The sequence below is a fragment of the Aptenodytes patagonicus genome, chromosome 6, assembly GCF_965638725.1.
Source record: "Aptenodytes patagonicus chromosome 6, bAptPat1.pri.cur, whole genome shotgun sequence".
NCBI classification, from domain to species: Eukaryota; Metazoa; Chordata; class Aves; order Sphenisciformes; family Spheniscidae; genus Aptenodytes; species Aptenodytes patagonicus.
In genome coordinates, this window is record NC_134954.1 from 30,093,276 (window position 1) to 30,107,460 (window position 14,185).

A 14,185-nucleotide genomic window follows, 5' to 3' on the forward strand; every position below is an offset into this window, starting at 1 on the left:
CCCTGCAAAGCTTGCCTTCCCATTTATTCCTCCAGAACACACCTTTCTCCTGCCATTGCCCTGCAAGAGGTTTGGTTGACTGGGTTTGCATATGGGATGGAAAGCACAACAGAGTTGCTTAATGTATTTATTAGTCACCAGTGCAGACAAATATCCTCTGCTTCAGGTTAGCTGGTTGTGGGTCATGGGAAGGATGGTTTAACGCTGACACGCACCTTTGCCATCATCTTCAGTATAAACTACCTGCTCTCCCATCCCGCCTTGACCTCACTCCTAATCTCTCAGTATGGCTGGCTTCCCTGCAGGGCTGGTGGTGGCCTTGGCCAGAGGGTAAGCAGTGTCACATCCTGCGCTGGGGCTCGGCTGTTTCCTGTCCTAAAGCTCCTCTGTACGTGCCTCTCCACCATGGGGACTGTGGTGCCCCCTTCCTGAGGGCTGGACCACCTCCTCGGGTGCCGGTAAACCACTTTCCCCTCGCTCTCCATCCCCAGGAGCAGGTCGGGCTGTGAGCCAGACAAGCCTGTTCTTCAGGTATGGCTGTGTACCTCCCTCTGACCAGTATTTCTGCTCCAGATCAAATATACATTGCTGGTAAATTAAAACCAGCCTGTCACGGTCTGTAATTTCCATTGCAGTCACGGGCATTGGCAGGAACCGCTGGTGCACGCTGCCCCCTCCATCCCCTTTGGTCCTCATTCCCCACTGTGCCACACCACCAGCCCTGGAGAATAAATGGGGTTTCCAGGGGGTGGGTTTGGTGTGCTGGTCTGCAACCCCAGGGACTGACTCTGCTAATGCAGGGGGGGTTGCTTTTAATCTGCATTCCCAGAGCAATGTTTGTACTTGCAAGTCTGAAACCCTCCAGGAGCCCCAGGGGCTTCGTGTTTGCTTCCGCAGAGACTTGTGCTGTCCTGGTACTGGTGTGCAGCAAGTAAATTGGGGGTCATGCGGCTCCAGGAAGTCTGTTTTTAAGCTGTGTGAGGTTCCCGAGTAAACACAGGGATCACCTTTCACTCCCTTCCTAATCCTACTCGCGACAGCACCACCCACAAAGCAGGAGACCCAGCACATCTCAGGTGATAACCTCTAGGGCTGCTCGTTTTATGAGCTGTATGTAGGGCTCTGATCCTGCTTTTGTTCCTTCCTCTCTCTTGCAGAGCCTCCCCAGGTCTTCCCAACACAATGTGTTTCTCTAAGTGTCTGTCCATCCTCGCATCTCCTCCCGTGGCTGACGTCTGTGGTAGGATCTTCATCGCTGCTATGTTGGAAAAGACCAGAAGTTTGCTTGCTTGGATCACATCTCACTCCCTTCTTCTGCTGAGCCAGGGGGTCCTGGGGTCCAGTCCCTTCTCCAGCTTCTAGTTTTATCCAATGACAGAGGATTTCCCAGGCTGGGGGATGCATACAGGCTTGCTATGGGCTTCCCTGTTATTCCTGGATCACATGAAGCCACCAAAGAGTTGGGAAGCCAGCTAAGTTTTCTGGATCCACACCTTTGGATCTGAGGAAATAACTTCTGATGTAGCAGGAACCAGGTTCCTTGGGATGTCTGACCAAACAGTTCACATTTTGCCATCTCCAAGATAGGAAAATTAGTTCCTTGGCCCATTGTTCCCTTGGGGCCAGGGCCGTCTGGCTCCAGACCATGGATGGTGCTTCAAGCAAGCCTGTATGAAATGAAATACTGACTGCAAAAGTCTGTCTCAGTCCTACATCACTGATAGGGAGGCTGCTGGGAAAAAAACACCTTCCTTTAAGAAGGATCTGCTGGTCCAGCTTCAAATGTAGCAGGGAGTGTCGTACTGTGCATGCATAGCACAGTGGGAAATCATCTTCCATGATGGGATGCAGTGTCTCTTCATCTGGTAACAAGTCTTCCCAGGGGCCAGGAAGATCTTCCCAGTTGAGTCCTAGTTGGACTCGATGATTTTTATGGGTCCCTTCCAACTCGAGATATTCTATGATTCAGTGTTGGTCAGTATGCATCGCCTTTTAAAGCCCAGTGGGCAAATAATCATTGAGAAGAATAGGTTGGGGATATCATGGAGGAAAACTGAGATGCTTCAGTCCCTGCCAGATTGAAACCGGGTGGTGAAGCAGAGCTAGTCTGGTCCTCACCCCATGAAAGCATCAACCCACTGCTTGGTAGAAAGAAGTAAGGAGGATTATGCGGGGAAAGAGAACAACCGTGGTCATGTTGAGTGAGTTTGACCCAATCTCCTCCCCAGCAGAAAAGTGGCTTTTGAGGGTTCTGATGTTCTATGAACAAGGTGAGCATACCCTGGTAGCAAAGAGGGACCTGCCTCAGTTCCTGCATAGCTACACCAGTGCAAGTTTGGTCTGCCCATGGGAAACATGCCTGGTGGGTAGGTTTCAATCGATGGCTTGTTTTGGATGAGGGGAGATGGTGGGGTAGAGGATGAACTGGTGGTGTACATGGAGAGCTGCAGGCCTGATTCAGCTTTGCTGGTTGAAGTAACTGATTCCCGCTCAGTTAGCAGCAGCGAGGTTTTCTCCTTCCAGACAATGTCTTGGCCAGGGGAGTGTGACTGCTGTAGGAGGAACTCATTTCAAAAGCTGAGAAAGAAATGCAGCCCCAGGAGCCGTGTAAAACGAACCAAACCCTGTCGATATGTGATCTTTCCTGCCAGGCACTTAACACCAACTGTATCGCCTTAACGAAGCACGATGAGAAGAATTTGAAATTAAACTCTCCTCCCCTTGTCAGCGCCACTGTAAATCACTTTCCTCCTGTGCACTCGTCTGCAGGCCGAACTATTCTTGCCAAGGCTGTAACCCTGCAGGAATGAAAATGCAGCGGAGAATCCTCAGAGTCCTATTTTCTCATGTGCATCTCATTTTGTTACTCCTGTTGCACAATCTATTGTCTAAGGTCCGTAATTTAAAAGCGATGTCGGTGTAAGAAAGCTAGAGCTGAATTTGTGTCCAAGGGCTGGAATTTCTCTTGCAGCGGGATAAAAACTTGAGAGATGTCAGCAGTGCTCTCCAATGATCCCATCTAGGTGGGCAGAGCCTGCTCAGGATAGCCCTTTGCTTCTGCTGCAAGACAAAGCACCTATGCCAGCCATGGGGAACCTCGTGGAGCTGCTGCAGCACACCAAGTACTGGATGCATCCTTAAATTGTGCCTGCCTTTAATAACTGAAACCACCATGACTGGACTTTTAAATTCAGATTTGTCAACTTTTATTATATTATTTACTACAGCTAGATAAGCTGCCAAGGCTTGGGCAATGCTCCTCGCTTTGGAAAAATGTTCACTGGAAGCTTATTCATGGGAGAGTAGACCAAGGCACTGCATGGCATGGGTAAGCAAGATGTGCAGCCCCGCGGGGAGGTCCCCAGCGCTGTAAGTGGCTCACAGCTGGGTGGGAAGCAGGTGTTTTCTTGCCTTACCTATTGCAAGAGCTGCGGATTGAGAAATACAATGGCAGTGTGGGTTGCCAGCATGATTTCTTCCTGCCTTCCAGCAAATCAGCCCCGCTGGGGCATACCTCCGTGCCCCAGATCTAGCAGGGGCTTGCCGGGGGGTGGCCCAACCTGGGGAGCTCAGTGCTGCCTGGGGACCCAGGTCCTTTGGTTCGGAGCACGTCAGAGGCTGCTCCAGCCTCCGTCCCTTCCTTGGCCAGCCAGGATGTGTGGTCAGTTCCCACCAAGGACCCGCATCCCCGTGGGACAGCGACATCCAGCCCATGGGGGTGTTCACCAGAAGCTGCATGCAGAGAGCCCTGATTCCCTTTTGACTCACTGCAGCCTTTTACTTCCTTTTGTAAGGGTTAACAACACCACCGGCACGGGGTTTCCAACCCCATCCATGGGATGTGTCATCAGGGCAGGGGTGTTTCTGCCCACTGCCCATCCTGCCCACTGCCAGGCAGGGCACAGGCTTGTTGGGGATCGTGCCTCTTCCCCGGTACGTTTTGCTGCATGGAGACAAATTTGTATGGAATAGCTGAAGTTAGTGGCTGAAACAGCTGCTGCATGGAGGTGGTTGTTATAACAAAGAGAGTGTCATGGGTCTCTACAGAATAAACTGAAAAGACAGGGCCATTAGCGAGCAGGTCAGGCACTGCCTGAAAAATAAGCTCAGCGGCACGTCGGGCTCGTGGGGAGGATGGGCGATGAGCAGAGATGTTGGCTTGCTTGAGCTTTTCTATTGGTGAGGCTGAAACTCTGTCTCTTGCCATCGAGTGGCGGATAAAAGGGCTCAGCTAACTCTGATGGGGGGAAAAGGGTCTCTTCACATTGCGTCCTGACCCCAGAACTAGCACATTTGGGGATGGGAGTGGGAAAAGAGAGATGGGAAAATGGGATACTTTTTTTGCCACCCATAGGCCAGTGGTACCCACCTGTCCCTGCAAGCAGTGCTTCTGGGACAGGGTTAGGAAACTGGGAAGCTGACAGCCAAAATTAGCTCTTTTTATCTTAGCAACGCTAATTTTCACGCTGCTTTCAAGCCCTATGCCTAGTCAGACTGGTGCCGGACCCCAAAGATCCTGACCTGGGTGTCCTCGCAGGGTGGCTTGGGTGAAGCAGGAGAAAGGGAGTGCCCAGGGAGCCTCTCCCATGGGTGCAATGCACCCTCTCGTGGCGAGCAGCCACGGTGGGTGCCCGCTGAGCAGGGCTCAGCTCCTTGGCATCATACCAGGGTGTAGGTAGGGACCCGCCAGCTCTTCCATGGGGAAACCATTCAGGGAACTGGGATTTGGTTTCTCCAGGCTCAGGGCACCCCGAGGCAGGCTCCATCATTTCCCATGGGGTCCCCCCACCTCTCTCCCTGCCCTGCTTTATGTAGGGAAAAGCAATAATTTTGACAAAATACTTCAAGCTGGCTTCCCCTCATCTGGGATCAACCTGCCCTTCTCCCTCTGACTTTTTTCCTCCCTGTGAGGAGCCTGCAAAATAAATCAGTGCTTTGCATAAACAAAGCCCTGGAAAGATATTGGTAAAAAACCAGTGCTCAGGACCTTCACAAATGCAGTTTTTTCCATGAGAGAAAAGCAGGAGAAGTTTTTTTTCTCTGTAACCCCTTAACCCAGGGAGGAATTTCTCTGTCTGGCCACCCAATTTCCCCCCTCCCACCACCTGGGAGCCAAATCTCGGTTTGCTGAAAGGTGCCTCCCCTTCCTCTTGCCCCTTCAGGGGGACTTGAATTAAAACATCATTTGCTTTCCCTGCAGGAAGGCTGCGCTGCTGGTGCCTTGTCCAGCTGCGTCCTGCAGCCTCGGATGTGAGCATAGCAGAGGGGAGCTGCTGCAGGTGCGAGTGGTGGGTCGGGGTGCTGGGTGTCCCCCACGGGTGGGCAAGCATTGTCACACTGCCGCGGTCCCCATCCCCAAACCGGTCGGGGCTCGGCAAGCCTTCACTCCCACCTGCTCCCTGCGTGCTGGCATTAGCTTCCTGTGACTTTAAAGTTCCCTCGGCGCACAAAGCAAAAGAGGGAGGAGAAAGGGTTTCATCATCGCTCCCGAGAGCAGACTTATAAAAACTTTGTGCTCACGCTGCCTGCCTTACTCACGGGCTTGGAGGGTTTTCGGTGCAGACCGTGCGTGCTGCTGGTGGCAGGACAGGCCGGAGAGGGACGGGAGCCGGTGTGCAGCCCAGCTATTTGGGGCTCCCCGGGAAACCGCCACGATGGGAGTCCACCCCGAAGCCGGCAAGTCCCCAGTTGACGTCTCCAAAAGGTCCAGCACCTGCTCCCGGAGTATCTTCTGCAACATCAAGGTAAGGAGTGGTGCCTGGCAAGGATGCATGGCTTCTCTGGCGGGGAGGGAGGAGGATACTTGCGCGGAGAGTGACCCCAACCCATCCCATGGGTCCCCACATCCCCGATACAAACCACCAGTAAAACGAAGAGTGTTTGCTAAGATGCAGAATTTGAAAGTCAACTCCTCAGGCAGTCCTGGATAATGCTGCTGAGGTCTGTCCTGCTCAGCACATGGGAAGGGCTGGGGGGCTTGGTGGGTTTTAGAGTGGTATCCTGCACGGCGTGTGGGTGTTGTGCCCCGTGGAAGCGGTGTGGGCAGCTCTCTGTGAGCTGCGGAGCTTACCCACAGCATCCAGTACACAAAGTGCTGCTGCTTAGGGAATGATTAACCACATCCTGGTGCAAAAAGAAAACACTGCCCTATAATAACACTGATTTGCTTTAAAAACCTTGGTAAGCAGGGCATTTTGAGTGACAGAAGCAAAATCTCGGTGGGTTGAAGTGGGTTTTCTGGTGTTGGCTGCCCAGTTACTCACCTGCCCCTATTAGCAAGGCAAGAGCTATCATCTTAAAGATGGTCCTTGCCTGAGCTTCAGGCTCTTGAGCTCACTGCCTGAGTGAGAAAACACCAGCCACCCTGACCACCTCTCATGTTTTAAACCCTGCTAACCATCGTGCTTTTACACCGTGCCTTGCCCTGTCTTTTTTTCCCCATGCAGCACATTTTGGCCCATTTTTGGATGGACACCGAGGCTGCTGCACATGCTGGGACATCCACGTGCATTGGCCAGGACTTCCTTGGGCGGGGGTGATTTTCGTGCCTCGCTTGGCAGCACCTTTGCACATTGGCATCCAAAGCAGCCGGGTGCAGTCTGGGGGAAGAGCAGCTCCCAGCAGCACCTGCCCATGGGCAGAGCAGCTTTGGATACATGAGAGGGGCCACCAGCTGGCAGGACCCCCTTGTGCTGGTGCTGCCGGTCGTGCCCAGGGCTGGGGTGTGATTTTTCCACTAGTGTTATTGAATAGGAGGGTGTGTTTGCTGCAAGGAAGGGTTTGTCAGCGCTTCCCAGCTAAGCATGTTTTCAGGAGTATGCAGCCATGGGTAGGGCATCGCGGTCCGGGATGGGTTTGGGTTTTGTTTGCCACCCATCTTTCCTCATCTTGTGTGAAGGTTGGCACTGCCCACTCCTCTTTGGGCTGTGCTTGCTTGGGGTTGGTTTCTGGGCAGCAAAAGTTTCACCAAATCGTGGGGCCTCAACAGTTCTGTCAGGGTGCTGTGGGGATGCTGTAGGGTACCATGGGGCTGTTCCCAACAGGCTGCTGCTCCTGGGGGCTCCCAGGGCTGGAGGCATCATCCCAGGTGATATCTTCCAGTCCTACAACCCTGAAGGTCCCCACTGCCCGGGCTGGGCTAGTCCAGCAGGTGACTTGATGGCCCTTTTTGGCTGTGAGTTCCAGGAGGAAAAGCTTGAGATTACCCTGGGTAATTTAGTGCTGCCTCTGGGCTACTCTGACATGCCTCTGGAGGGGACTGGTGACCTGTCCCCTCCTCTGGTGGAGGTGCAAAAGTTAGCACTAACCCCCTCCAGGCTGCTCCAGTAATGACCATGGCTCGGTGTGAGTAACGTCACCAAAACCAGAGCCCTTCTTGCAGTTCATCCTCTTTCCTGGAAATATGTACAGCTTCCTTCAGCTGCATGCTTGCAAAAATATCCTGGAACTGAAAAAACAGTGCCAAACTCGATGCCTTTTTCAGGCTGTAAAACTTCGGGGTTAAAAAAAAAAGCCCCAAGAAATCTTAATCCATTTCTGCATCCCATAGGCAGCCGCAGGACGTGGGCTGTGCATGCCGCAGGAGTCGGGCTGGGCGCTCAGCACCCCACACACCCAAGGGTACTTGGTCAGGGTCTGTGTCCAGGACCTCCTAGGGGCATTTGGCTGAGGGCAGATGACACAGGGGTGTCACTTTTCTGGTGGCAGGAGCTCTGGCTGTGCTGGGAGGTGCCTGGCCGGCTGCCTGGGCCCGTCAGCTCCAGCTCAAATCGCCCAGCGTCTGGTGCCAGCTGGAGGGCTGAAGTCTTAATTTCAAAATGAGCAAGGAGCCTGGAGCTCCCCAGACTGGCCAGGCACCCACCACTGAGCCTGTCTGGAGGGTCCTAGAAGGTGATTTTGGAGGGAGGAGTGGTGCTGCAGCACCTGGTGTGGCAACTGTTTGTGGACCACATGCAGAGTGACCCCAGGAGCAGGAGATGCCACCAGAGACACCCCACCTCCCGCCTCCCCTAGCTGGTGCAAATACAGCTGCACTAAGGGAAAACCAGCACGTGAAAAGAAACACTTTTGTTTTAAAAAGTCAACAGGTTTTTGCTAAATCAAGGGGAACCAGCCCTCGATTTATCACAGCCCAACACCAGCACCGTGCAAGCACATTAAGGAACAGTTTGAGCTCTATCAAAACATGCTTGTTGGCATCAGACGTATGATAGGTACCGTCTGGGATGGTGGGGAGTCAGGACACCTATCCCTTGGTGAAAAGTTCTTGCTTTAAAAAGCAAATGTATAGAAATTGACAAGCAATGACATCCCCCACCCTTTCCTGACCTGTTCACTTTTCCTGTGCTGTGACATTTGTGTTAAAAATATATATACATTAAAAAAATAACTGCTTCAAGGTAGAAAAGCACTAGCCTGTGTGCAGTTGTCAGCCCCAAAAAATTAGTAGAAAATCAAAGTGCCACAACTGGATTTCCAGGTTTGGGAAGTTGTTTTGTTGTGAATGGGTCATCAGAGGGCAAGGCGTACAGTAAACTTCTCAGTTTATATGGCTTTATAGCTCTTGTTTGTATAAGAAGACCTTGGTGCTGCAAATAATGTATTATATAAAGTTTTCATCCAGCACCTAATTGTGTGGGAAGCTGCTGGCATCATCCCACAGAGAGACAGGTGTTATAAAGGGGGTTAAATTAATTAGATGCAGCATCCTCCTATAAGCAACGGCAGTTTCTGACAGGGATGGTATTTCCAGCACAAAAAAATCCCCTAGTTGTAGCAGGCTCCAAGTCCTAACCACAAAGCTTATATTTATTCCTGAAGGCTCACGTGCCAGGATCATTTTCAGAGTGCCTTTTGCAGGGCTGGGGCCAAAAATAACAAATTATTTTTCTGTGCAAACTGTCTTGCTCCTCCATGTTCCCCACAACGGGGAGCGCCACCTCCCTGCACTGGTTCCCATTGCTCTCAGGGTGTTTTTCAGCACTGGCCCCATTGCTGCTGATGTCTGGAGGTGCAGGAGCATGATGGTGGAAAGCAGTGGTTTTAATGGTTCTGCAGGGATTTGAAGAGCCGGATGGGGACGGCAGCTCTGGGGATGGATGGTATGGAGGCACTGCTGGGGATGCAGGATGACCAGTGCAGAAGCAGGTGCTCGGGGAGGCAATGCCCTGTGGATGGGGCCGATGGCTCGTATCCGTGCTCTGACATGGGAGGCATTTACAGCTGATCTCTGTACCCTAGGGGAATGCGGTTGGTGACAGTTCCTTGTTGCTGCTGTGGAAGTTACTCCCTGTTATATGTGGGTATTAATGACTGTAGCTAATACTGCAGTTACACCAAATGGCACCAAGGCTCTGTCTAGGATGATATTTAAGTGCACCACCTGGCTCAGCCAACAGTGTGTTTGCTGTCTGCACCGTATCTCATAGCTGGAATAAACCTGGTCATTGTGCTTATGTTTTTGAGTGCCATCTCAGATGTGGCAGGGTTGTTTGAACCCCTCTAGAAGCTGGCTGTTTGTCTTGAATCACCTTGAAGAGAGAAAGCAGAATGCAAAAGGCCTTCAGTTTTTGGGCCTGGGAGGTTGCTGCTGAGCACTGTCCCCTACGAGAAGCCTAGAGTATCTCAGTAATCCCACAGCAGTGGTGGAGATGGGTGATGATGAGCAAGGACAGCCCCCTGCTTTGAAGTTCACCAGAGCTTCCAGGGTTGTGCTGACTGGCACTGGGATTTTGGGGGGTTGCAGTTGTGCTGCTTGGCAAACGTGGGATGAAGCCAACCTTTAGGTGGATGCCAGCACCCAGTGGCACTGGGGACACATAGGACCTCACAGCCTAAAGGAATAAAACAGGTTTGAAAGGTGGAGGAGAAGTGGATGGTTAGTCTTTTTGATACCCATGCATGGCCCATCAACCCCCGGTCCAGAGTCCTAACCGCTGTCCCTAGTCATGCCCACCTTGCCCTTCCAGACATCCCACTGAAAAAGGATTATTTCAAAGGCGTTATCTATTTGCAGTGCCTCAGATGTTTTGGCTTCTTCACCTTTATTGTCTCTTTCGTGGTTTTGTGCTGTTTTAGTTGATAGCTAATTGCTCATTCGGGATCCCCAGAAACATGACAAGGAGGAGAGCTTTATAAATATCTTGTTACTTAGCTGAGTTGGACTGGTTTCAGCTGGAAGCCAGTTAGCTGGAGAGCGCAGGGGAGCAGTGTGAAATGGTTGGGAGCGCAGGCAGGGGGAGGCTTTTACCTTGTCGACCGCCTGGCATGGAAAAGGAAGCAGGAGGATAACAAAGAGTTATTGTCACTTCTGTCAGCTGGAGAGGGTCCAGGGGGACATTTAAAAGCCTTAGGGGCAGATTTAAATTGGGTGCTATATTGGGGCAGGGAGAGGGATGGTATGGAAGAGTGTAGAAGAGGGGACAGGAAGGTCAGGAGGAGACTGTGGGCTCTGAGTGTGATAAGGCTTTAAAGCATCCCAGGGTGAAGATGTTGGGGGTATGTGGGGTGCAACAGCCGGGAGTGGGGAGCTCTTCCCTCCCTGGGGAGGCTGGATGCCTTCTGCAGAAGAAACAGGAGCCTTGCCTTGGGGTCTGAGGTCCCAACAGCATCAGGGCAAGTTTTTTGTCCCTCCCTTTAAAGGGACTAAAGGAATTTGCTGAGAGAGTGTATTTCAGAAGCCTGGAGATGTAACAGTTGTGCTGTCATATCCTGTTGGAAAAGATTATGAATTGCTTTATTTAGCTGTTAGCAAGAATAGGAGATTCATCAAGTCATTGGTCTGAAGACAGCATGGCTGTACGTTTGGAGAGGGAAGCACCGAGAGGAGAAGGTAATTGTTGATTAGGGGCATTGGTTTAAGCAAGAAAATAAAAGGATATTCCAATACTGGGCACTGTGCAAGGAGAGATGGCGAGATGGATGAGCATTTGTAGCAAAGAAGCAAGCAGGGTCCTTAGGACAAGTGGGGTGTCATGGGGAGAGGGACCCGCTGTGACTGGGGTCTTCCAGCATTCGTGGTGATGGTGCTGGCATCAGAAAGCAAAGGTTGGGTTTGGATGGATCCGACACTGTGTTTATGTCTGATTTTGGTGGGATCAGGTTTCAAAAGAGAAGAACCGCCTGGCCTTCACCAGCAACACCGGCAGCAGGATAAGGAAGAAGATGGGGAAGAGCCAGATGATAAAGCAGGTTGGAAAGTTTAGTGGGATCAAGGTCTAGGAGACATGAAACAAGATAATTTTATGAGGGGCGAGGTGATTCAGTGCCCAAACACAACCAAGGAGTGGTCAGCATAGATAAGATTATCATGAGCAAAATGGGAGAGGAGTGTCGCTGATAGAGAGCACGAGGCATGGCCAGGGCTGTGGGCGTGCAAGAGGAGTGTTTACATACGCTTGTGGGTCAGGGAAAACGAAGCCAAGCTGAAGCTACCTTCAAGGAAATCATGATCGGATCCTGATGCACCATAAAGAAAAGACCTTCAGAAAAAATGAAAAAGCAAAGACCCAACCACACAACCTACCTGCATGCTCGGTCTGGTTGCAGGAAGAAAGAAGGCTGCTTAACGATATACATCATATTTTGTAGGCAGGAGTATTTTCTCAGCAGCAGCTTGGGAAGCACCAAACCCTCGCACCTCACATGCTGAGGGTCTGGTCTCAGCAATCCTCCGCAGCCAAAAACCTCCTTTCTTTCTGACATCTGCAATGCACACCTGCACGTTAAGGCAGGGACATGTTTTTATGTCCCCTGGAGCGCTACCTCTACAGCAACTGAGCAAAGCAGGGCTTGCACAGATCTTGCAAGGGCATCGGGATATGGTGCAGGGAAATCCCATGTGTACATTCATTGCAAAAAGAGCAAATGTTGTCTTTGCACTTGACAATTGGGGGTTGTAAAGCATGGATTACTTGGCAGTAGACAGTCATCATTGCAACTAATAATCTGGGCAGCGGCATGCTTCAGACAATCCCTAACAATTTTAATTTTTTTATTAGTTTATTTTTTGCAGTAGAAATAAAATTCAGGAGCCAACTTCTGCCATTGGACCATGCTCCAGGCTCAGAGGTTTTGTGCTAAGGGATGTGTTGTGTGGCAGGGTATTTGGTTCCTTCTGTGGAAATGTTGCTTTTTTTTTTTTTCCCCCCCATCTTTCACGGTGCTTTTTGATCTATAAATCTAGGCAGCTGCATGTAGGAAAGAGATGCCAAGGAGGGACGTATTTCCCTACGCATGTCTGTATACTTTTCATTTCCAGCTGATATATTTCTTTTGGACTGAGTGATCTCAGCCGTCCTACTGCAGGAGGATCTCTTAGTGTAGTGAGTGTTGATCATATATAAGCCCTAAAATAAACAGCCTGTCTTCTCCCTGACTATTAAAATTTTGGGGATATTCTTGCTACTTCCTAAAGTTCACCCCTCCCCTTTCTTTTTGCCCTTTGGAACCTCAGGAGCGTAAAGTGGAAGAAGCCTTCAGTGGTGGGCACATTGGGGTCTCCTGCTTTGGGCCATGACTTCCCACTAAGGTCAAACAATTTTGCTTTGGCCCTCCGGAGCCCAAAATGCAACTTTAATAGTACTATGTGGAGGGAAAGAGCTAACAGAGCATCCTTACTCCTAGTCCTTTCCAAACATTTACTCCAGCCAGATTCATTTTGCGCCTTCCTGCAACAACTCTGGCTCTTGGCCATGTCCTACCTCGGTGTCATCAGTCAGCTAGGAACAGCTCTCCACTCCTCTTTACAGCTCCCCAGTCAGCTCTTGCATCCATCTAATGAATTAAGCCCTGGCTTTTTCCATCCACGCTGTTAGCGACGCTGCCATGGGAAGGCTGCTGGGCATGGAGGTTAGCACCGGTGCGTGCACGTGAGAGCTGGAGCCAGGAGCTGCCAATACTCTCTCCTCGCAGGGTGAGCTGCACCACCACCGTTTCCACTTTCTCTATCTCCAGGCAAGGCTGCCAAGGTGAAGACACTGAAAAACTAGGTGAGGGATGACTTTGGATGTGAGTGCTGCTACTACAGCATGAAGCTGTGGAAGCGGAGCAAGGAATTAACCCTTAACTCCTCCAGGTGGCAGAGAGGAAGGGGCAGTGGCCGTGCCGCACATAGCAGCATCTTCCCAACTCCCTGGTACCTGCAGAGCAGAGCCAGGCTCCTGGATCCTGGAGGAGGCTCCACAGAGGCAGTTCACTCCTTTGAAATAAAAAGAAACCTGAACTTTTTTACCTGGCCTTGACTCTGACCCATGTTGAACACATGCATGCTGGGGTTATGAAGCACTTTGTGTTTGCATTTTTTTCTTATTTAACCCAACTTGCCAAGCATTTTCTTGGCTGCCTTGGAGACCAAGGGAAGCTCCCCCCCAAAAAATCTCTTATGAAACAGTCTACCTTTCATAATAGGCTTTTCTAAAGTCTAGTCTCCATGTACCTGTTTGTTAAGGCTAGTGACAGTGTTAACAGTGCATTATCTTACATAAGCAATATGGAAAGAGAGACACATGAGATAAGGGAATACAGCTTAGTGGACCCAGTATATGACATGGGGTAATGCAAGTACCTGCTGCCTGACAGCAGTGCCCGCAACAGTGCCTGCTTCCAGTGCATTCTTCCAGCTCCAGGAGCAGCAACCTCCCTCTGACCCCAAAAGCTTCTGACCCCAAGAACACCCACCTCAAGGACAGGTTTAACCCTGGCTCTGGCTTCCTCATCCTTGTCTGCTTTATGGGTTCAGCATGAGGCTGGAAGACCTCCTTTCTCCTCCCAGAGCCTTATTTTATTCCCTGTGAGTTTCAGGGAAGTGGAGAGGGTGCGAGTGGGTCTTCTAAGGTGGCTGCAAGGACTGAAACCCTGCCTCAGATATTTCCCAGGAGTGCACCAGCCACTGTGGCCATACCTGGCATCCCACGGGGACATCTTGGTGCCAATATAGGATCTCAGCCTTGCTGCAGCATCCTCATGCCTGGGCGCTGCCTGCAGCCCAGCCTGCCCCCCGCCCCTGGCCCCACCAGCCCTCTGGGTTGAGTATTTGTTGAACACGTCTCCCCTGAAGGAGATTTGGGTTGGGATTGACCGAATAGCTGCCAGATCTCTGCTTTGAACCTGAGAAGTGTTGTCCAGACCATGGAGGGACCACTCCCCTCTCTTTCCTGCAACAGGGTGAGTTTCTCTCCCTTAAAAA

General features: G+C 51.2%; 1 protein-coding gene across 2 annotated transcripts in view; it reads left to right on the plus strand.

Moving 5' to 3' along the window:
• The first annotated feature begins 5,552 nt into the window (after positions 1 to 5,552).
• Positions 5,553 to 14,185, plus strand: part of SLCO2A1 (solute carrier organic anion transporter family member 2A1) — a 29,864-nt gene continuing 21,231 nt past the window's right edge. For both annotated transcript variants that reach the window (XM_076341801.1, XM_076341802.1), the window contains exon 1: positions 5,553 to 5,744. In XM_076341801.1, the coding sequence (XP_076197916.1) occupies positions 5,655 to 5,744 (90 nt within the window). In that variant the 5' untranslated portion in view covers positions 5,553 to 5,654. The remainder of the gene's footprint in view (positions 5,745 to 14,185) is intronic.